This window comes from Heterocephalus glaber, unplaced genomic scaffold (assembly GCF_053883595.1).
Source record: "Heterocephalus glaber isolate CG9 unplaced genomic scaffold, H.glaber_assembly_v1.0 deba00000594, whole genome shotgun sequence".
Classification (NCBI taxonomy): domain Eukaryota; kingdom Metazoa; phylum Chordata; class Mammalia; order Rodentia; family Bathyergidae; genus Heterocephalus; species Heterocephalus glaber.
Window position 1 is genome coordinate 16,080,425 of NW_028258151.1, and position 21,545 is coordinate 16,101,969.

The 21,545-nt window shown below is 47.0% G+C and overlaps 1 protein-coding gene across 2 annotated transcripts; it reads right to left on the bottom strand.

Moving 5' to 3' along the window:
• Positions 1-236: 236 nt before the first annotated feature.
• Slc29a2 (solute carrier family 29 member 2) lies at positions 237-10,068 on the bottom strand. 2 transcript variants are annotated; one of them, XM_004852307.3, is made up of 12 exons: positions 9,548-10,068; positions 9,244-9,325; positions 7,116-7,276; positions 6,877-7,016; positions 6,409-6,543; positions 5,711-5,808; positions 5,403-5,487; positions 4,049-4,185; positions 3,680-3,785; positions 3,493-3,578; positions 1,935-2,134; positions 237-1,318 (listed from the first exon to the last, which is right to left on the bottom strand). In XM_004852307.3, exons 1-12 carry the CDS (start codon positions 9,625-9,627, stop codon positions 1,207-1,209), a joined length of 1,422 nt encoding a protein of 473 aa, XP_004852364.1. In that variant the 5' UTR covers positions 9,628-10,068; the 3' UTR covers positions 237-1,206. The 2 variants fall into 2 exon arrangements, with proteins under 2 accessions (XP_004852364.1, XP_012930469.1); XM_013075015.3 differs by lacking the exons at positions 237-1,318; positions 1,935-2,134 and adding an exon at positions 2,835-3,180.
• Between the last annotated feature and the right edge of the window lie 11,477 nt (positions 10,069-21,545).

Sequence of the window (21,545 nt, forward strand, 5' to 3'; positions counted from 1 at the left end):
CCTGTGGCTTTGGAAACAGGGACAGCTCCTTTTTCAGGGTTTCCAAGCCAGCCAGGGCCTGGCCCAGGGCAGGTATCTGTAAACAGTGGACCAAGGAATGAACCCTCCCTGGGAGGTCTGCCCTCTGTATTATTTCAACTACTATGGTCATTGTCTTGCTTTACCCCCACCCCACCCAGCTTGCTGAAGCCAACTGAGCTAGCAGCACTTTGGAAAGAAAGACACTGAATGCATCATACAAACAAACCAGCTATAATTAGGCCTAGGAGCAGGGTCAGAGGGAAAATTGGGGTGAGAAGGTGGAATATATGTTTAGGGCTCCTGTCCTGAGCCCCTTAAGGAAAAGAAGCAGGTGATGGAGGAAGAATAATAGCACCCAGGGTGTGGGGAGATGGGGCTGCTGTCCCTGCCCTACCATGGACCACTCACTCCTCCTGGGACTCACTTTCCCCACCCGTGCAATGGGGAGACAATCCCTGCCCAGCTTCTTCCAAGAGCCTCAGTAAGGCTTGGTGAGGGAGGGGTGCAGAGAACCTTTGCAAACTGTAAAGTGCAGCCTACACATGCAGGCTGTCATTCTGGGAACCAGGCCCAGCTGGGCTCTGGGGAATGAAGACAGGAGTGTTGGCCATAAAAACACTGTTTTGAGTCTCAGAGCCCGGTCCTTTGAGCACCCTCAGATCCTCAACACCTCCCCTGCCCTCATCTTCCCTGGAACTCTATGCTTTTGGTGGGGAGGATGTGACCATGGCGTCACTGGGGATTGGGTGGGGGTAGCTCTGGCCCAGGCCCCACCTCCCTCTCACAGTAGAGGTAGAGGCCATATCAGCTGCACCCCCAGCAGACCCTCTGGTATGTAGCTCTGCTCCCTAGGGTCAGCAAGTGGCTTGTTGATGAACAGGTGCAGTCCCATGGCAGGAAGGCCCCTGGCCCTGTGCCCTTTTCTCTGATCACCCCCTTTGGTGAAGTCTGTTCCTGTGTACCCTAGCCCATCCCTGGGTGAGGGGTAGGATGTGCAGTGGTGGGATGTTTCTTGCATAACCCAAGTGGCCACCAGCAGGAAATGGTGAGTTCTGGCCACCTGCAGATCAAGTGCCCAGGCTCAGCAGAGGCCGGAGCCCAGCTTGTCCTTTCTCTTGCGTCTGGCTCAGACTCAGTTCCAGAAGGGCCCTGAGAAGAAGGCTGCCTGGATCCCTGATGGCCCCTTCAGAGCAGTGCCTTGAAAAGGAAGGAGAGGGAGGCTCCACAGGAAAGTCCCAGGGCCAGGAAGAAGGTCATGAGGGCACCGGCCACCTCCCTCTCATGTGGCAGCACCTGCCTGGAACACACAGAAGTAGGAGCTCTTAGAAAACACTAGGCTCAAATCTGGCACAGCCCCAAGGCCCTCAGCCTATCCCTGAGTCACTGTAATCTGGCCCTTTTCTGGGCTTCAGTTTACCCACCTGTAAAATGAGGCCACAGGACAAGGACATCTCTCAGGACCTTTGGGGTCTGTAGAATTTTAGATTCCATTGCCTTCCTTCTTGACAAAATGTCCCTAAACTGGCCCTTCATGTTACCTTTTGTCTCCTGAGATTCTCAACTCCATTGCTTCTGGAGGAAACAATCCATAAACCTTGTTTTTGATCAAAACCAGTTCCCCTTCAACATAGAATTTTGGAGCTAGATGGGCTCTAAGGGATGACAGTCTAACTCATTTATTTACTGATGGGGAGACTGAGGCCTATGGAGGAGGTCCCAGAACCAGTGCCTGGGTACTTAGGCAGGTATCTCCATAGCTCCAGGCTTGCAGCCAGCTCAGACCCAGCAAGGCCTGGACACAGCCAGCTGGGCTGGCCAGGGCAGAATGGCTAGCTCCCTTCCTTGCAACTGTCCATTTTCCAAAAGTCAGCCCCCTCCCTAGCCCCAACATGCACCCCAGTGGTCCCCCAGACCTGGGTGCCAGGCACATGGTGAGGGACACCAGGTAGCCATTGGAGATGGCAAATAGCAGCATGAACGTGATGAAGTAGGCATCCTGCCGGAAGAGGATGGGTAGCCGAGCCCGCTCAGGCACATGGCACAGCATGAAGAGTGGCACGAACAGGAATCGCAGGCAAACCAGCAGGGGCAGCAGTCGGCTATCCTCATCTGGCTGTGGCAGAAGCTCAGGTAAGTGGTCCCTGGGGCCAGGTGTCTGTTCCAGGGGCACTCTGAACACTTACAGGACAGACCCATCAATCACCCCCAATCTCCTCTGCCCTATCCATGAGCCAGTGAGGATCCAGCGCTGGGGCCTCTGGGAAACAAGGGCCTGCGCCAAGGCCACTCAGCAACACCCTGGAGCACACCACGGCCTCTCCCAATATCTAGCTTGTGCTTTCTCCATCACAGAACTGGCCAGGGCCTTAGACAGAGTTCATAGTTTTCTGGGAAACTTGGTTTCCCAGAGGACTCCTTGGGATTCCACAGAACCCTTTGGAGCAGCTAGGGTTCCTTTTCCTTTAATTATAATGTTTGATATATTTAAAACTGCACACTGGGCCAGGAATTTAGCTCAGTGGCGCTGCGCCTGCCTGACAAGCGCAAGGTCCTGAATTCAATTCCTAGTACCCAAAACAAAACAAAACAAAAATCTTAAGTCAACTAAAATAAACTCTCTTTTTTTTTTTTTTTTTTTTTTAGTGCTGGGGATTGAACTCGGGTCCCTTGCGCTTGCAAGGCAGGCGGCGGAACCACTGAGCTAAATCCCTGGCCCAATAAACTCTAATATTAAAAAAATAAAATAAAATAAAATCACATATTTGTGATACCATATGATGTTTTGATATATGCATACATTGTATAGTGTTCAAATCAGTGTAATAATCTCTAGCTCCTCAAACATATATCATTTCTTTGTGATAAAAATATTCAAAATCTTGTTTGCTGGCTTTTATGAAACATACGCTACAGCATTGTTATCTATAGTAACCCTTCTGTGCTATTTTACAATACTGTATATTGCACAGTACCCTAGGCATATTTCTTCTATCCAGCTCTAACTTAGTACTTGACTACTGACCTCTCTTGGAATGGGGTTCTGAACAGGGTGGGAAGCTGGAGATCCAGCACTGTCCCCCCATCAGAGCAGCTCCACTCTGGTCTTCTGCATTTACTATGTCTCCTCGGGAGGTCGCATGTAAAGAAACAACCCTTTCCCTAAAAGCAATACAAAAACCAAAATTCTTGCCCAACACTTCTCTGGGTGCAGGAACTGCCTTGTAACATTCTTGGAGCACAAGAGCTGGGCCCTGGGCTGGATGCTGGGGACACAGAGGTCATCTGGACGTGGCTTCTGCTGCTGAGGAGCTGGTACTGCATGCCCCAGGGGCCAGGTACTCACTGCCACTCAGTGGGACGTTCCATTGCCAGACCATCTGGCGTGCTACAGTCATCTTTCTATGTAATTTTATGCCCTCTGGTCCCCAACTGCTTCCTAAAACTATGGTTCACCCAGCCCAGTGTGCTCACCCATAGGAAGTAGGAAGTCAGGCTCCGGCCCAGCCAGTCCATGATGTTGAAGAGCAGAAAGCAGCAGATAGGGTTGAAGAACTGACCTGGGTGGACAGACAGGGCTGGCAATTCACCTGGCCCCTGACTCCCCTCTTCCCTCTATCCCCTCCGCTCCCCCTATCCTTTTTGGCATCCCAACACTCACTCCACTTCCCCGGGCCGGTGGAGCTGGTCACCATGGCTGTGATGGCAGGGAAGACCGACAGGGTGACTGTGAAGACCAACACAAGGCACAGCGCCATCAGCCAGATCTGGGAGCCGGAGGCAGGGGTGTGAGCAGGCAGGGCAGCCCTGGGCCCAGTACATAGCCTGACCCTCTCATCTCAGCCCTGCCCAGTGGCAGGACACTTGGGCCTGGCCAGCTGTGTCCCTGTCCTACCATGACCCTGTGACCTTGGGTGAACAAAAGAATACTAAGGCATCATTCTACTCTAAGAGTCTCTGGTGAAGGCAGGACAGGGTGTTCTTCCCTTCCTCCCAGGGATGGTGGTTGGGAGCTATGTCCCAGCCAAACCTTCTGGAAGACAATGAAGACTGAAGGTTTTTCTGGCTTCTGAGGCTCATCTGGCTCAGGCTCTGGCTCCTTCTCAAGGTCAAGATCCAGAGTCAGGGCTGCTTTCTGGGGGCTGTTGGGAATCCCATTCTTCTCATCTGGGGAAAGAGGGAAGGGTAATGTCATGCCTGTGACCCAGCTTTCCTGACAGCCAGGCCCAAAGAAGGGAGAATCCCAGAAATTAAAACAAGTGACCCTCCTCTAGCCCAGGTGCATGTCAAGGGAATTCTCAATGGCAATATACCATCCATTAAGCATGTGCATGTGCCAGGTAACAAGATAAGCATTTTTTTTTTTTTTTGGTATTTTTGAGACAGGGTCTTGCTATGTAGTTCAGGCTGGCCTCAAAATTACTACGTAGCCCAGGCTGGGCTTGAATTCACTGCAATCGTTCTGCCTCAGCCTTCCAAGTGCTAGGATTACAGGTGTGTGCCACCACACTTGGCAAGATAAGCATTTTTTTTTTTTGGTACCGGGCATCAAACTTGGGACCTTGCACTTGCTTGGAAGGAGCTGGAACCACTGAGCTAAATCCCTGGCCCTAAGATAAGCATTTTTTTTTTTTTTTTGGTACTGGGGATTGAACTCGGGTCCTTGTGCTTGCGCAGCAGGCGGCGAAACCACTGAGCTAAATCCCCAGCCCAAGATAAGCATTTTTGATGTGTTCTCTCACTGCCATTGCTTTGTAAGTGAAGAAACTGAGGCTAGCTGGGGGTAGTGGCTGTAATTCTAGCACTTGGGAGGCTGAGGCAGGAGGATTGCCATGAGTTTGAGGATAGCCTGGACTACATAGTGAGACCCTGTTTCAAAAAAGATAAATACTTTAAAAAAAAAACACCAAAACTGAGACTAGAGGTGTTAAGGCCCCACAAGTTGAGTTTAAACTCAGCTATATTTGGATCCAGAGCTTGCATGCATGAAGCTCTACTGCCTCTCCATTGTACAGAAGAAACAATTCCACTCACTTCAGGGAGAAGCTTATAGGTATTCTCCAAGTATCCTCCTTCTAGGTATTCTCCAGGTTCTTTATGAACAATGCAACAACAGTTTTTTGCAGACAAACTTGGGGGCTTGGATTACCTTCTAGTACTGAAACAGTGACAACACACTAACAGTGGACCACTGGCAAATCAGACCTAAAGGGCAGCAGCCATGACTTTAATCCTACCAACTACCCTCTGTGATATTTTGCCTCTGTTCACACAAGGCTCCTAGGGGTGGGGCTTTGGGTGAGGACAGAGGAGAATGCTTTCCAGGAAAGCTGGCTCATGCTTCCTCTGTGACTCCCACCTCCCCTGCAGGTCCCAGGGCTTACCAGACTGAAGGAGCTCAGCTTTGGTCTCCAGTTCCTGAGCTGGGACCTGTGAGGATTTCTTGGTCAGGTAGTAGCGGGCAAACTCCTGCAGAAGGATCAGGAAGTGTTGGCTCTGCCTGAGGTGAGGGTCTCTGGATCCCTCCCCACACTATTGGCTTGAAAGCTGGGGTTCCCTGGTTGCTAACTCCTTTGGGGAAATCTGGCTGAATACACATCTCTTCTACCTCCCCTGTCCTCTCTTGGGGCCTCACTCAGAGCTCCATCTGAGATGCCCTGAGGCAGGGCCTCCAGCCCAATAGCAGGCTCACCAGGTGGGGCAGGCTCAGGTAACACACGATGGACATGAGGATGCCCACACAGGGTGTGATGAAGTACCCCAGGGCAGAGGTCTGGGCATCCACACCACCTGTGATAGAAACTTCAGCTGCAGAGAAGTGGCTAGTCCCATGGGGCCTTTAACTACTGTCCTACTTCCTATAGTATATTTCTCAGATCCACCTCCCAGCTTCCCCTCCTTCCTTCACAGACAAACTCAGGAGTCTTACACAGGGCCCAGGGAACAGCCCTTCCCATCTTCTACTTTTTCCTATGTGCCACAAGCTTTCTCTTATTGCATGCAGGCCCATTACAACCTGAGCGGGGAGCTATAATTATCATTTACATGGGGCAGCCATGGTACAGAGAGGTTAAATGTCTTGTCCAATGATCCCAGCTAGTAAAAGGTGAGACAGTCAAATTCATCTACCTGAATCTCAGACCTACCCCCTCTCCTTCAACCTGCTGGCACAGACTGATGTTACCCCCAGGAATCCTACCCCTAAGTTAATTAAGTTAACCCAGCCCTCACCTGGTCATTCTCTCATTGCAGGGTCCAAGAGCCCACTCCCCAGACCCAAACCCAATGGCCTCTTCCCCATCACCCTGCCTCCACCCAGGCATCTTCTTCTTACACATCCTCAGTTCCTCCAAACTCCAGAGGCCACCCCAGCCCTCCAAGTCCACTCACTTGCCATGGACATGAGCATGGCTAGGGCAGCAAAGATCCCAGCCAGGCCCTGGCCACTGAGAAAGACGGTACTGTAGGTGGATGGCATGGTGCCCAGCTGCCCGAAGAGGCTACCCTGCAGCACTGCGCAGAAGGCTGTGGAGAGAAAGGCATGGGGCTGCCACTCAAGCTGGTAGCCTCAGCAGCATTCTGGAGGAGGCCTTGGCAGGCAACTCCGGACTCAGTGGGCAGGACTGAGCTTTCCCAGGGACCCCGGGCATTCTGATGCTTCACCCCAGCCCTTGGTCTATAGTGGTAGGGGCTGGGAGGCTGCTCCTCGGTCACTATGGGGCCTGAGGCAGGTGACTTTTCCAGTCTCCTGGGCCTCAGTTTCTTCATCAGGGATCTGGGTGACAGAGCTGGTCTTTCCTTCCTGGCCCCTGTGAGTTCCAAGTGAAGGGGTTGGGGAAGGAGGGGAGAAGTGCTCACAGTTGATGAACCAGACGGAGGCCATGGTGATGGAAAAGAAGGGTCCAGGGCTCACGTCCACCTTGACCAACACTGCTGTCAGGGCAAAGAGCAGGAGTATGGCCAGCAGGCTGCCCAGAATGCGCACCGCCTCAGGGATGCTGCTTGGAAGGGGGCAGAGGGCATCTGAGAGGCCTGGGCCAGGCAAGCAAGAGGTTCTGCCAAGGGCAGGGAGTGGATGGCCTGGGGCAGGGTCTCACCACTGGTACAGGAAGGAGTTGAGGAGGGTGAAGAGTAGCAGGGGCAGCTGGGAGAGCAGCGTCACCCAGTTGTTGAAGCTGAAGGTGTCTGTGGGGCCTGTGTGGTTGGAGCTCAGGGTCTCGGCTGTGATGTTGACCCGGGCCAGGCGTGTCTGGAAGTACTGTCAGAGGGGAGGCAGTGTAGCATCAGGAATCTCCCTTCATGCCCCTCCCCCATGCTGTGATTGCTTGGCTTCGTTTGGGTGCTTTGTCCTTGCACTGTTCCCAGCCCCTGGCACATAGTCGGAGCTCCCTGGATGTGCACTGAATTGAATGGTGGAAGTCTGGGACAGAGCCCAAGCCCTAGGAACCTCTCTGCTCGGGCCTTGCTATACCCCTTCTCTTCAAGGCCCTGGATGCAGCCCGTACCCTCACTCCTGCAGAGCCTCTAGATTATGCATTCTATGGGTATTTAAGAACACCAGCTGTAAGCCAGGTTCTGGTTTAGGTGCTGGGCCACTGCATTCTTTTTGGAACATATCCTGTCATTTTCCTGCTTAACCCTTTCCCACCTTCCACCCACACTTCTCTATCATTGCTTGCAGGGCAGAGCCCCAAGGGTTTTTTGTTTTATTTTACAGTAGTAGGAATTGGACCCAGGGCTGCATGCATGCTAAGCAAGTGCTCTGCCACTAAGCAGTACTCCCAGCTCTTTAGCCCTTTCTTTGTTTTGTTTTGAGACAGGCCCTTGATAAGTTGCTGAGTCTGGTCTGGACCTTGCAACCCCCTGCCTCTGTAGCTGGGAGTACAGGTGTACACCACTGTACCCCACTAAGCCCCAGGTTTTAGGAACAGCATTTGAGAGCCTTCAGAATCAGAATCCCAGCCTCTCTTTTGTGCTCTGTCCTTTGTTTTGTTCTGCTAAACTTTAGGCACTGCAGGCTTTGGGGCTTTTTCTGAATAGTCTTTTGCCTTCACCTGGAATGCCCTCTCCCCTCCTACCACCCTCCTAGTCCCCACATACATTTTGCCCACCCAATTTTTAAATCTCTTCTACAAGAGAAGTGCATGCTCTTAATCCCAGCTCTGGGGAAGCTGAGGCAGGAGGACTGCAAATTTGAGGCCAACTTGGGTTACATAGTGAGTTCAAGGACAGCCTGGACAAAACGGCAAGCCTGCCTCAAAAAACCAAAACCAAAACTGGAATCACATATCCAACCCCAAATCTCTTTTATGAAGCAGAAGGAATGTTCTCCTGGTGACCCACAGCACTCTGAAAACTAAGAGACGGCACCCCCAACCCCTGAATTGGGGAATGAACCCAGGGCATTTGCACTGATCTACATCCCAGTCCTTAAAAAAAAAAGTTATTTATTATTTTAAAATTCTGAGACAGGGTTTCACTAAGTTGCCCAGGCTGAGGTTGAACTTTCAACCCTCCTGCCTCAGCCTCTGCAGGCCTGTGCCACTACACCCAGCTGCCATGTTACATTATTAATAACTTTGGTCCCATATTTTTTTCAAGATCAGGAGCTGATTCATCTTTGGGCGCCAGGGCCCAGCATAGAGCCAGGCATTCCAGAGACATCTAGAAAGTTGTCCCACTAAAGACATATAAATAACCTAGTCCTGAAGATAATGTACAATCCGCACTTCCGGTTTTTCATAGCCCTTCCTGAGTAAGGTTAAGTTTCTTAAAAAGGATGGGTGGGTGTCTAACGTCCCTGTTATGGTTTCTCCATATCCTCAGTGCCTGGTCCAAAGCAGTTGGACATTAAATGTTTGTTGAATGAATGAATGAATGAATGAATGCAATTCATGCTATTGCAAAGAAAACCAAAGGTGTGTATAAATCACTTTTGGAGTGACTGGCCCAGAAATAAGGACAAACTGAGGAGGTGGGTGGATAGATCCTTTGAGGGTCACAGACCCCTCGAGGGGCTGGCCTTTCCCCTCTGAGATGTGGGCTTTCCAGGCCAGGAGAAAGACATTTCCCTCTCTGAGGCTCCTTGCTTCAGCCGACAAATGGGCGCACAGAGGAGTCAAAGGCGGCGTGGTGGGGAACGCGCCTGGCGAGCCTCAGTCCAGGGCCGAGGGAGGGATGGAGGGTGGTTGCGGCCATGGGCTGTCAGTCTGCGGCGAGCCTCACCGGGATGGCGGTGATGAAGAAGTTCCAGGGAAGGAGGGTGCCCAGTCCCAGGATGAAGAAGCTGATCCCGACCAGGTGGTAGCTGTGGGATCAGTCAGAAGGTCACCCGGAGGACGCCCGCCTGGGCCGCCCCTCCCACCTCCCCAGCGGCCCCTCGGGAGGGCGGACTACAACCTCCAGCACCAGGGCTCGACAGCCGAGGGAGCCGGCTGATGGGAATTGTAGTGCAGCAGTTCTTCGTGCCCCGGAGCATCGGCCGAGCCAGGCAGAGTCCCCCAAGGCGCACCGCGCCGGCCCGACTCACCTGTCCCGCGGGGCGTCTCCTCGCGCCATGGTCGCCGCCGCCGAAAGCTCCCGGGTGGCAGCGGGGTGCGGAGATCGCATCTGCGCCCTGGCGGAGCCGGAGGGCGGGGGGTGCGGGCTGCGTCCTCAATCCCGGGAGAAGGGCAGGGAGCCGGGACGGATTTCCGCGGGTCTCTCCAGCCGCAGGCTTGAGCTTTGGCTCCGCCCCCGGGGCGGGGACTGCATCCCTCGCCCGCTTTCACCCTAGTCCCCATTCCCCCCTCTCTCCCGGCTCAGGCGTCCTTCCAGGCCCTAATTTAGGGTCCCCTGGCCCCGCCTGCTGAGGGTTGGGGCAGCTCCCCAGGTCTCACTGCCGCCCCTCTCCGCAGCCCCCGGCCCCTGCAAGGCGGTGTCGGTCCGCGACATCAGTGGGCCGGGGGAGGGGAAGGGAGCGCCCCGCCCCGCCCCGCCCCCACCCCTCCGCCGAGAGCGCGGCTGCGGACTTGGCCTCCGCTCCTTCAGCTTCGCCAGCTCCTAGGCGCTGCCAGAGCCGCGCTCGCGCCCCCTAACGTCAGGGCCCATCGAGGGCGCCTCGCAGAGCCCCAGCACCCGGCTTAACGAGAGCTGGGCCCCACCGGAGAAGTAGGCCACCGCTGTCGCCCCCAGTCCTAGTGGGCTGCGCAGAGCTGGATCCCCTGGGAGGCTGAGGAGCAGGCCAGGTGCAGATGCTGGGGCAGCACCCGGGCCAATCTGCAAGACAGTCGGATCGGCGGATTCTTGGGGAAGCACCTGGGCTTTGAGGCCAACAGAGGAGGCGCGGGCGGGCCCTGCGGGCTTTCTGGCGGCGGTGAGGCCGAGCAGCACCAGGAGCCGCGAGGGATGAATCAGGCAAAAGTGTGGGAGAGTCCTGGAGGTGAATGAACCCAGGCTCATTCCGCGCCATTCCGCGCCATGCCGCGCGCGCTCCCCTCGCTGCTGTGTTTTAAAACGTTACTTCAGCGGTCCCACGTCACAGCACATCAGATATATGCAGATCCATCCACCTCCTACCGTGTCCCCTGTGAAAACTGAAAAGATCATAAACCACAGTTTCAAAATTAATTTGCTCCCGAATGTCTCACAATTTACGAATGGGTATGGTTTCTCTGGGATGCTGGAGAGGCAAGAGGCTCTAACCCACCAGGATCCCTTATGGTGTTCATAAGCGATGGCGTTTTATAGTCCTTCCCAGATCCCTTGTGTTTTTCCTCCAGACCCTCCCTGGGTCTGTAGGGCAAAGTCTGCGTTTACTTCGCCGTGTTATTGCGTGCTTTGAGCTTCGCTGCCTGGTCCATCGAGGCTGCTTGATAAACGTTGGCAACAAACAGATTGGCTTGCAGTGACATGCAGGTGACTTTAGGAAGAAGGAGGACAGCATTCAATTACACCAAAAGAGACAGTTACTCTCTCTTCAGATTTCTTTTATTTTTCTGGGTTTTTTTTTTTTTGAGGCAGGGTCTCCCTTTGCAGTTCAAGCTGGCCCTGAACTCACTATATAACCCAGGCTGACCTCGAACTCACAGTGATCCTCCTGCCTCAGCCTTCCTGAGTGCTGGGATTACAGGCGTGCACCACCACACCCGGCTTCTCTTCAATTTTCTTTAAAGCCTTGAAGTATATCAAGGAAGAAAACTCTCAACTCGGTTGCTAACACGTTTTTAACACATCTTAATTCCTCCTCTATCCGCAGGTGGCTTTGGCGTCTGGTGACAATTATATCTAAATACAAGATAATAACGTTCATTTCCCTTATATTTATTTTTATGGTTGCTTTATTTTTAAGGTTATTCAAACAGGTTTCCTATTTATGATAGTGACACAAACTTTTCCTGGAAAAGATCAGTTTGTTTATGAGAAATGAGTCATTTAGAGAAAATGAAGTACTGCAAGTGGGACTGCAGGTGGAAGTGAAGAATGGTTTGAGGAGCGGGGGTTCCTTGGGTGTTGGAGGGAGAGGATGAAGGAGTTGCAGGCAGAGAACAGCCTGTACCAAGCCCGGAGAGACAGTGCTGACATCCGGAGTCTTTGGCTGGAGTTGGGAGCAGGGGCAGAGCCTTTTTTGGGGGGTGGGTGCCGGGGATCGAACTTGGGTCCTTGCGCTTGCGCAGGAGGCGGCGAAACCACTGAGTTAAATTCCTGGTCCAAGGGGCAGAGCTTTTCAATAGCAGGGCTGCTTATGACAACCTGCAGGCTGAGCAAGGGCTTGGACTGCATTTCAAAGGAAAGATCTGAGCTCGGTCACACTCAGTTACTCTTGCAATAATTATCCTGCAATGAAATTCATACATTGCAAAAGCTACATAGGGAAAACGTTAATGTCAATATAATATCCTAAGCAAAAAATAAATACAAAAAATAAGGGAAAGCATTTAGTGATAAAATAATATGTGAATATATTATGCATAAACACCTAAAGCTGGCAGATGCTTGGCCTCTTTTTATAAAACCACAGCTACAAACACACACACATAACACAGGGCATGCGGTGAAACTGGCCACCCACAGACCATAGGGATGTGATGTTCTGAAACGGTGACCGTCTTGGCCAAGTTCCAAACAAAACAAAAAGCGGCTGTCCCTCTACATAGATAGTAAGTTAGCCGAGTTACTGAAAAATGCTGTATATATATATATATATATTTTTTTTAAATAATTACAGTTCACTTATTTTTTTGCCTTTTTTCGTGCAGGGGATCGAACTCGGGACCTTGCGCTTGTGAGGCCAGCGCCGGAACCACTGAGCTAAATCCCCGGGCCAATGCTGTATATTTTTAAACCTTCTACAGAATACATTGTGTCTGTATGTCCAATGAACTTACAGTTTAGGCTCAGAAAATTAGCAGCATAGTTTTAAAAGTAGATAATGGGTTTTATTTTTAGTGCAGTTTTAGATTTACAGAATACTTGTGCAAATAGTTGAGTTCCACATATCTAACCTGACCCAATTTCCTTGATTATTAACATCTTAAATTAATGTGGTACATTTGTTATAATCAGTGAACCAAGATTGGTGCATCATTACAGTAAAATTGCTTCATCTTACATGAAACTGCTGATAGCTGGATGTGGAGGTACATGCCTGTCATCCCAGCACTCAGAAGGCTGAGACAGGAGAATCACCATGAGTTTGAGACCAGCCTGGGCTAAATAGTGACAGCCTGTCTCAAAATAACAAAAAACCACGAAATCAGCTTCCAAAATAGCTGTACCAGTTTGCTTCCCCATCATCAACAAAGCTGCCATTTGGTTTTGGCATTTGGTGTTGTCTGTGTTTTAGGTTTTAGCCCTTCTGACTGTGCAGTGGTGTCTCACTTTAGATAGTGATTTCCTAGCTGGGCCTGGTGGCATATACCTGTAATCCCAGAACCCTGGGAAGCTGAGGCAGGAGGATTTCAAAGTTTAAACCCCACCTGGGCAATTAAGCAAGACCCTGTCTCAAAAAAAAAAAAAGGCTGAGGATGTAGCTCAATCCAAAGGTTCTGGGTTCAATCCTCACTATCACACACAAAAAGAACAATTTCCTAATGATGTGATAATGAGCATCTCTTCATATGCTTACTTAGCACCTATAGATATGGTTTGATAAGGTGTTGATTCAAATCTTTTGTCCATTTTAAAAAAATTTTATTTACTTATTCATTTTAGTATATGTGTTGCCAAAGTGAGCACTAGTTTTTATTTTTTATTACTACATGTTTGCAGCACATAATGATTACATTCCTTGTGGGAAGTTGGTTCATGTACTTAATACATCCCAATTCTTTTTTCATTTCTTTTCCCATATTTTTTTCTTTTTTTTTAAGAAATAGGAGGGCCAGGTATTTAGCTCAGTGGTTCTACCACCTGCCTCACAAGCACAAGGTCCTGAGTTTGATTCCTGCTACCAAAAAAAAAAAAGTGGCAAGAAATGGGGTCTACTATGTTGCCCACAATGGCCTCAAACTCCTGGGATTTCAAGTACTCCTCCTGCTTCAGCCTCCTGAGTAGCTTGGGACAATAGTCACACATCGTCATCCCTGGCTTTTACCTTTTTTTTTTTTTGGTGCTGGGGATTGAACTCAGGACCTTGCACTTGCAAGGCAGGCACAATGCCACTGAGCTAAATCCCCGGCCCACTTTTGCCCATTTTAAATCAGGTTGTTCTTTTTTTGTTGTTTTTTTGAGACAGGTTCTCAATATGTAGTCCAGGCTGGCCTTGAATTTATAGCAATCCTCCAGCCTCAGCCTCCCGATTGCTGGGATTGTAGGTGTGCACTACCACACCTGGCTAGGTTGTTAATTTTAAAAACTGACACATAAAAGAGAAAAAAAAAACTGATACATAAAAATTGTGCACATTTATGGCCATAATGGGATATTTCGATATATGCATATGCTGTGCAATATTCAAATAAAAGTGAATACATCTATTTCTTCAAGTATTTATCATTTCTTCATGGAGAAAACATTCAAAATCCTTTCAATACCTTTAAAAAATAGACAGGACATTATTTTTATCTATAATGTCAATTTTTTAAATTAAGTTTATTGATACATTTTAGGTAAACAATACAGTTACATTCATCATTGGTGTAAGACCGAGGACCTTACCAACCGCTCCAAGGAGCTGACTACAGTGAGGATCACCCAGGAGGGAACACACCGGACAAATTGAGACAGTAAAACAGACCTTTATTAGTCTGGCCAGATGGCACCCTCCAAGCACCAAGCTTAGAGAGGCACCCGGCTCAGAGTCTGAGGTTCCTTTATAGGGGCCGCAAGAGAGAACTTGGCAAGCAGCAGTACAGAAGCGAGATGTTGGCGGTTAGAGGAGTGTTGCAACTAATCTTTACATAGCAGGCTTAACGACCATCTTTGGTTTTTCTTGTAACAACAACAACAAGTACATTCCGGGAACTTGAGGTCCCCATGGTGACCCGTAACAGAAGCAGACAAGATGGGGCCTTATTACAAAATGGAGTAACTTCTGTTCAGTCTCACAATTGGGATCTTTTTTTTTTTCCTTTTCATCATTGGGATCTTGTACCTTTACATGATGTATCTTGGTTCTTATTTTTTCCCCATTCCCCTGACCTCCCTTCACCCCTTCCACCCTTCCCTATTACAAAGACTTTGTTTCCGTTTTTTCCTTTTCTCATATTTTTTCTTTTCCCTTCTTTCCTTTCCCCTACCCTCCCACTTCCTCTACTCCTTTAGACCTTTTCTTCCTATTTCACATTATCAATTATACATTTTGATCCTTATTTACACTTTTAGTTTTTCACACCAGAGAAACTATTTGGTATTTACACATATGTCCTATTTATTTCACTTAAGAGTATGGCCTCAATGTGCATCCATTTAGCTATAGATGTCTCTAGTTTCTCATTCTTTATGGCTGAGTATTACTCTATTTTATAAAAGAAAACAAAACAAAACCACATCTTCTTTATCCAGTCTCCAGTTGATGGGCAATTGGGCTGTTTCCAAGTTTCAGCTATTACAAACTGTGCCGCTGTAAACATGGGTGAGCATATATCACTGCACTATGATTCTTTTAATGTTTTTGGGAAGATATTGAGCAGAAAAATAGCTAGATCAAATGGGACCTCTAATCCTAGTTTTTTGTGGTTTCTCCGTATTGATTTCCACAGTGGTTGCACCAATCTACACTCCCACCAACAATGGGGAAAGGTTCTTTTCTCCCTACAACCCCGCCAGCATTTGTTGTTGGTTTTTTGTGGGGGTTTTTTGGGACCAGGGATCAAACTCAGGACCTTGCAGTTTCAAGGCAGGTGCCAGAACCACTGAGCTAAATCCCCAGCCCTTGTTGGTTGATTTCTTGATAACAGCCATTCTTTCCGGAGTGAGGTGGAATCTCAGTGTTGTTTTCATCTGCATCTCTTGAATGACCGGTGATGTTGAACATTTTTTTCATATGTTTATTTGCTGCTTTTACTTCTTTGTCTGAGAAATGCCTGTTCGTTTCAGATGCCCATTTTGGAATTGGGTCTTTATATTTGGGGGGGTCTGATTTTTTAAGTTCTTTATATATTCTAGATAGTAGTCCTTTGTCTGAGGAACACCTGATAAAAAATTTTCCCACATTGATGGTTGTCTCTTAGCTCTGTTGGTTGGTGGTTTCTCTTGCAGTGCAGAAGCTTTTTAATAAGATTCTCATCCCAGTTGTTAATTCTTTGTGCTAATTCCCATGCTACTGAAGTTTTGTTCATAAAGTCTTTTCCTATGCCAATGTCTTCAAGAGTTCTACCTAATTTATCTTCCAGAAAGTTTAGTGTTTCTGTTTTAATATTTAGATCTTCTTAATTTTGGGGGTGCGGGTAATGGGGATTGAACTCTGGTCCTTGCGCTTGCACAGCAGGTGGCAAAACCACTGAGCTAGATCCCCGCCCCAATATTTAGATCTTTAATCCACTTCAACTTTAGTTTAGTGCATGGTGAAAGATAGGGGTCTAGTTTTAATCTTTGACAGGCTGAAATCCAGTTTTTCCAACACCATTTATCAAAGAGGGTATCTTTCCTCCAGTGAGGATGGTTGGCTCCTTTGTCAAAATGAGCTAGCTAAGTATGTCTGGAGTTGTTTCCACATCTTCTAATCTATTCCACTGATCCTCGGGTGGTGTTTTTATCACAGTGGCTTTGTAGTATAGTCTCAAGTTGGGGATTGTGATACCCGCTGTCATGTCTCTGTTGCCTAGAGTTGCTTTTGCTATTTTAGGTCTCTTCTGGCTCCAAATGAATTTTTGGATTGTTTCCTCTAGTTCTGTGAAATATACTATTGGGATTTCAATCAGGATTGCATTGAATCTATATAGCAGTTTTGGAAATATAATGGCCATATAATGTCTTATTGTTAAGTTTCAAGAGTTCTTTGTATATTTTGCACACATGTGCTTTATTGGTCTTGCAAATATTTTCTCCCAGGCTATGGCTTGTCAGGGATTATCTAGCACAGCACTGCAGACTCAGCTTGGAGCTGTGGGGTAGAGGGTGTTTAGCAGCATTCAGGTCACACCTACAGGATGCAGTGGCATCTTCTCCTGGCTGTGCTCGACATCTCCAGACATCAGCAAATCTCCTGAGCACAAAATTGCCCATGACTGGGAACTGTTCTCCATTCTGTCTCAGTTAACACCCTCTTTTTAGAACATATTTTGGTAGTTATTATGCATCACAAACACATACTAGTAAAAAAAGAAACCAAGGAAATAAAAGAAAGGATGAACATTGGGGAAGGATGCTAACTAATCCTCAAATGTACATTCTTTATTGTCCCAGCAAACTATAAAGTCAGATTGAGTCAATCTGATAGGCCCTAAAGAGATGATATTGTGGTTCACTTTAATCCCAGCATTTGGGAGGCTGAGGCAGGAGGATCTCAAGTTCAAGGCCAGCCTGGGCTACAAAGTGAGTTCAAGGTCAGCCTAGAAGACATAGTAAGACCATGTTTCAACAAACAAAAATTATCTGAGATTTGTTCTTTAAATTAAATTAAATTTTTTTGCTTTTGTTTTTTCTACAATCCTACTTTAGCCTCTGGAGTGCTGGGATTACAGGTGTGTGTCACCATACCCAGCTGAAATTTATTTTTGAGTTAAATGTAAAAGTCATGTCTGATGTAATGATATAGGATTGGGGTTGGGGTAGTGGTGATATATGTCAGAAGATATGTCTACCTTTTTGTTCTGGTGCTGGAGATCAAACTGAGGACTTCATACATGAATGCTCTACCACTGAACTATATCCCAGCTTTGAAATTTCCTGTGTTGTGAGTCTCAAGTACTTAAGAACTTGGAGACCATACAGTCTTTCAGTGGGCAAAGAGGACTCTAGGACCTGCTGGAGAACCAAGCCATAGTATGAGAAGTTCCAGTCCTTGGGTAGTAGGCTCCAAGACAGGGCGGCCTGGCAGTGGGGCATGGCGAAAGAGGTGTTCAGCTCCTCTACCACTTCTCATAGGATGGCTCTTCAAAGAGGAGCAGCCCGAGGACCGCAGGCGAGGCTGGGGGCGTGGCCCAGGAGAGAGCTGCTGAGTAAGATTAAGTGGGGAACCTGGTGTCCTAGGGTGAGGAGGAGGGGCCACTTCCGCAGGGGGAGGGGTGAGGTTGTGACAACGCAAGTGTGTCCTGAGAACCATGTCTCATGCACCAGCAACTCGGTGACACTAGCATGTTGGATCCTGACAGACGGCCCTGCTGTTAGAAGCCACGGAGGAGGCTACCCGGTTGGGAGTCCTCTCTGTTCCGGGGAGGCAGCAGAGGCACCTTGCATTGGAGCCCGTGCTGGTGTCAGCTACACCAGTGCTTCTGGTGTAGGCCTGGGAGTAGGCCTGGGTTTGGGCCTGGGAATAAGCATTGGTAACAAGGCCCCTGTGATGTGGATTCTGTTGCTTTCAAGATCACACGTGGGGAAGCACAGGTCTGCTCTGGGATCCTATTGTTAACTTCTAAAACTTTCCCACGCTAGGACTTTCTGGAAAGAAACCAAATTTAAGGGAAGAGTGAATGGAAGTATAAAAATGGAAACATCCCACATGGTGGTCACCTGATGGAATGGATAAATTGCATTTTATCCACATAATGGAATATTATTCAGCAACAAAAAGGAATGCAACACTACTTGTCTTAGTTACTTTTCTCTCCTTGCTGAGACAAAATACCTGACAGCCAAAATTAAAGGAGGAAAAGTTTATTTAGCTCACAGTTTGTAGAGGTTTCAGTTCATAATCGGCTGGGTCCAAGGCCAAGTGGCGCATGGCAAAGGGGCATCACAGAGGAGAAACAGTTCATGGCACCCATAAGGTAGCAAAAGCAACAAGGGGCCTTAGCAGCTTTTTTCTTCCCCTTTTCTACACTATCCAGACTACTGGGATTAGGGTGGTGCCAAACTAATCAGTGGCCTGATTTAGTAATCACATAGCCTTAATCCCAGCATTGTACCATGAATCAATCACACACTTTAAAGCCAGCCACCTCTGAAAAAGACTGCATGAGGGCCCGGGATTTAGCTCAGTGGTTCCGGCACCTGCCTGGAACCTGAGTTTGATCCCCAGTATAAAATTAAGAAAAGACTACATGAGGCTATGGTGGTGGTGGGGCATCTAGACACAAGCCATAATACCATTCATATACCTAAGCCAGTCACAAAAGGCCACCTAGTGTATGAATCTGTTTATATGATATGTCCAGAATAGGCAAATTCAAAGACAGACAGCAGAGTGCCAGAAACTGGGGGGAGGAAAGGAATGGGAAGTGACTGGTTATTGTTTTCCTTTGGGGTGATAAACACATTCTAGAACTAGATATTGGTGATGGTTGCACAAAATTGTGAATGTATTTTGTGCTACTGAATTGTACAATTTAAGGTGGCTTAAGTAGTCAGTTTTATGTGTATTTTACCATAATAAAAAATTGAAAGAGAAAAAAAATTGTAGAGTTGTTGGGAATAGCATGTAAGGGTTTTTTTCATTTTTTTATTAGTACATGTTTGTAGTACATAATGTTTAGATTCCTTGTGTGGAGTTGGTACCTGTACATAACACATCTTCATTCCTTCTTTCAGTCCCTGTCCCTGGCCTCTCTCCCCCTCCCACCATCTCTTGATTTTCTTTCCCTTTGAGAAGGATCTACCTCCCTACTTCCTACTACCTAACTTTTATTTTGCTCTTTATTTATACTTCGGATTTCTTATATAGGAAAAACCATCCAATGTTAAAGCTTGTGTGTCTGATTTATTTCACTTAACATAATGGTCTCAAAGTGCATCCGTTTTCCTACAAGTCACTCATTCAAGTTTGTCTTTCTTTATGGCAGAGCAGTCCTCCATTGTGTGTAAATACTATATTTTCTTTATCCATTCATCTGTTCATGGACATATAGGCTACTTCCAAGATTTAGCTATTATGAATTGTGCTGCTATAAGGATGGATATGCATGAATCTCTGTAATGTGATGTCTTTAACTTTCAGGAAGATACATAGAAGGGGTATAGCTGGATTGAATTGAATTTCTAGTTTTGTTTTTTTGCAGAAGTTCCATACTGATTTCCATGGTGCTTGTACTAGTTTCTATTCTCACCAACAGTGTAGAAGGGGTCCTTTCCCCCCAAGCCTTACCAGCATTTGTTATTATTTGATTCTCTGATGATTGCCATTGTTTCTAGGGTAAGATGGAATCTCAGGGGGTTTTCTTGGTTTTTTTGGTACCGGGGATTGAACTCGGGTCCTTGCGCTTGCGCAGCAGGCGGCTAAACCACTGAGCTAAATCCCTGGCCCCTCTCAGGGTTGTTTTAATTTTCATTTCTCTAACTGGCAGCAAGGTTGTTTTTATTGGCCATTTGTACTTCTTCTGTGATGTGTCTACTCTGAAACGTTGCCCATTTTTTGATTGGATCTTTTATTATGGGGAGCTAAATTTTTGTTCTTTATATAGTTTAGATAGTACTAATCTTCTCCCTGGGGAATAGTTGGAAAAAATTTTTTTCCCATTCCATAGGTTGTCTTTTCACTCAGTTGGTTGTTTCCTTTGCTGTGCAGAAGCTTTTTAATTTGATATGATCCCATTTGTTGATGCTCGGTACTATTTTCTGTGCAACAGAGGCTTTGTTCAGAAAGTCCTGGGTACACTTATGACTTCAAGAAGATGTTTGTAAAGTCCAGTTAATCTCAGAATAACTAAATATTTTCAGTGTGTAATTTTTATTTCGTAGTTTTTTAATTAATTTACAAATATTTTAAAATATGACTTTAATAATATGAAGTACATTTCAAAGCAACCTTTATTAGTTAAATAATGACATCTCAGTATTTCATTTATTGGCTCTAATTAATACTATTTTATCCTAAGTCTGTTATAAGAAATGTCTCTCAGATTTCTTCTTATACATATTCACAATTGGCTTTATTGCTTTTGTAGCAATCACACTGCTATAGTGATAATCTGAAATGAATGTTGTTGGTTATGTCCTGATACCTTACTTACTTCTTTTTATTTTTTTTTTGACACACAGTCTCACTATGTAGTTGAGGCTGGCCTTGAACTCACAGCAATCCTCTTGACTCAGCCTCCCCAAGTCCTGGGATTACAGGTATGTGCCACCATACCTAGCCATTACTTACTTCTTTTCAAGGAAATGGAGATGAAAATCTTAAGTGGATCCTAACCCTTTTCAAAATAGATTGATTAACTCATATTCTAGACTCAAATATTCTCTTTAGTTCTATTCACTGTCTTTGTTTGCTTGAGAGATAGTTCTGAACTTCTGGGTTCGAGCAATCCTCCTGCCTCAGCCTCCTGAGTAGCTGGAACTACAAGCAAGTGTGTGACTTAACTCTCCTTGTCAAAGTTGTGTAACATTCTCTAGCTGCTTTAGATGGATTCACCACCCAAACCATACTGTAAATTTGTTCTTATCCTTAAATCTGGTGTGTCTGTTTTTGTGTGTTTGTTTTAATACTGGGTATTGAACCCAGGGCCTTCATATATCTTTTAAAGTAGTATCCAAAATCAACCCTTAAAGTTTGCTCATAGCAAATTCCTATAAAAATGGGAATTAGAAATTCTCTGCTAACAGAGTTATTTTTAAACTGCAGGATGCTGTAATCCCCTTCATTTTAGTGGGATGGATCTCCTCATAACCTCTTAGAAGGTTAACTTGTTTGTTTTTTTAATTAATAGCCTTTATTTTGCAGAACAGTTTGGGTTCACAACAAAATGGAGAAATATGGAGAATTCCCATCTGCTCCCCACCCCGTACACAGCCTCCCCCACCACTGACCTCGGTGAGAGAGAGCACATTTGTCAGCAGGCAACAAACCTATGCTGACATCATTATCACCCTGAATCCTTAGTTTCTAGGGCTCATTCTTTTTTTATTTTATTTTTCCCCATTAACTTTATTGGTACATTTTAGGTATAAAATACAGTTACATTCATCATTGGGATCTTGTACCTTTACATGAGTATCTTGGTTCTTATTTTTTT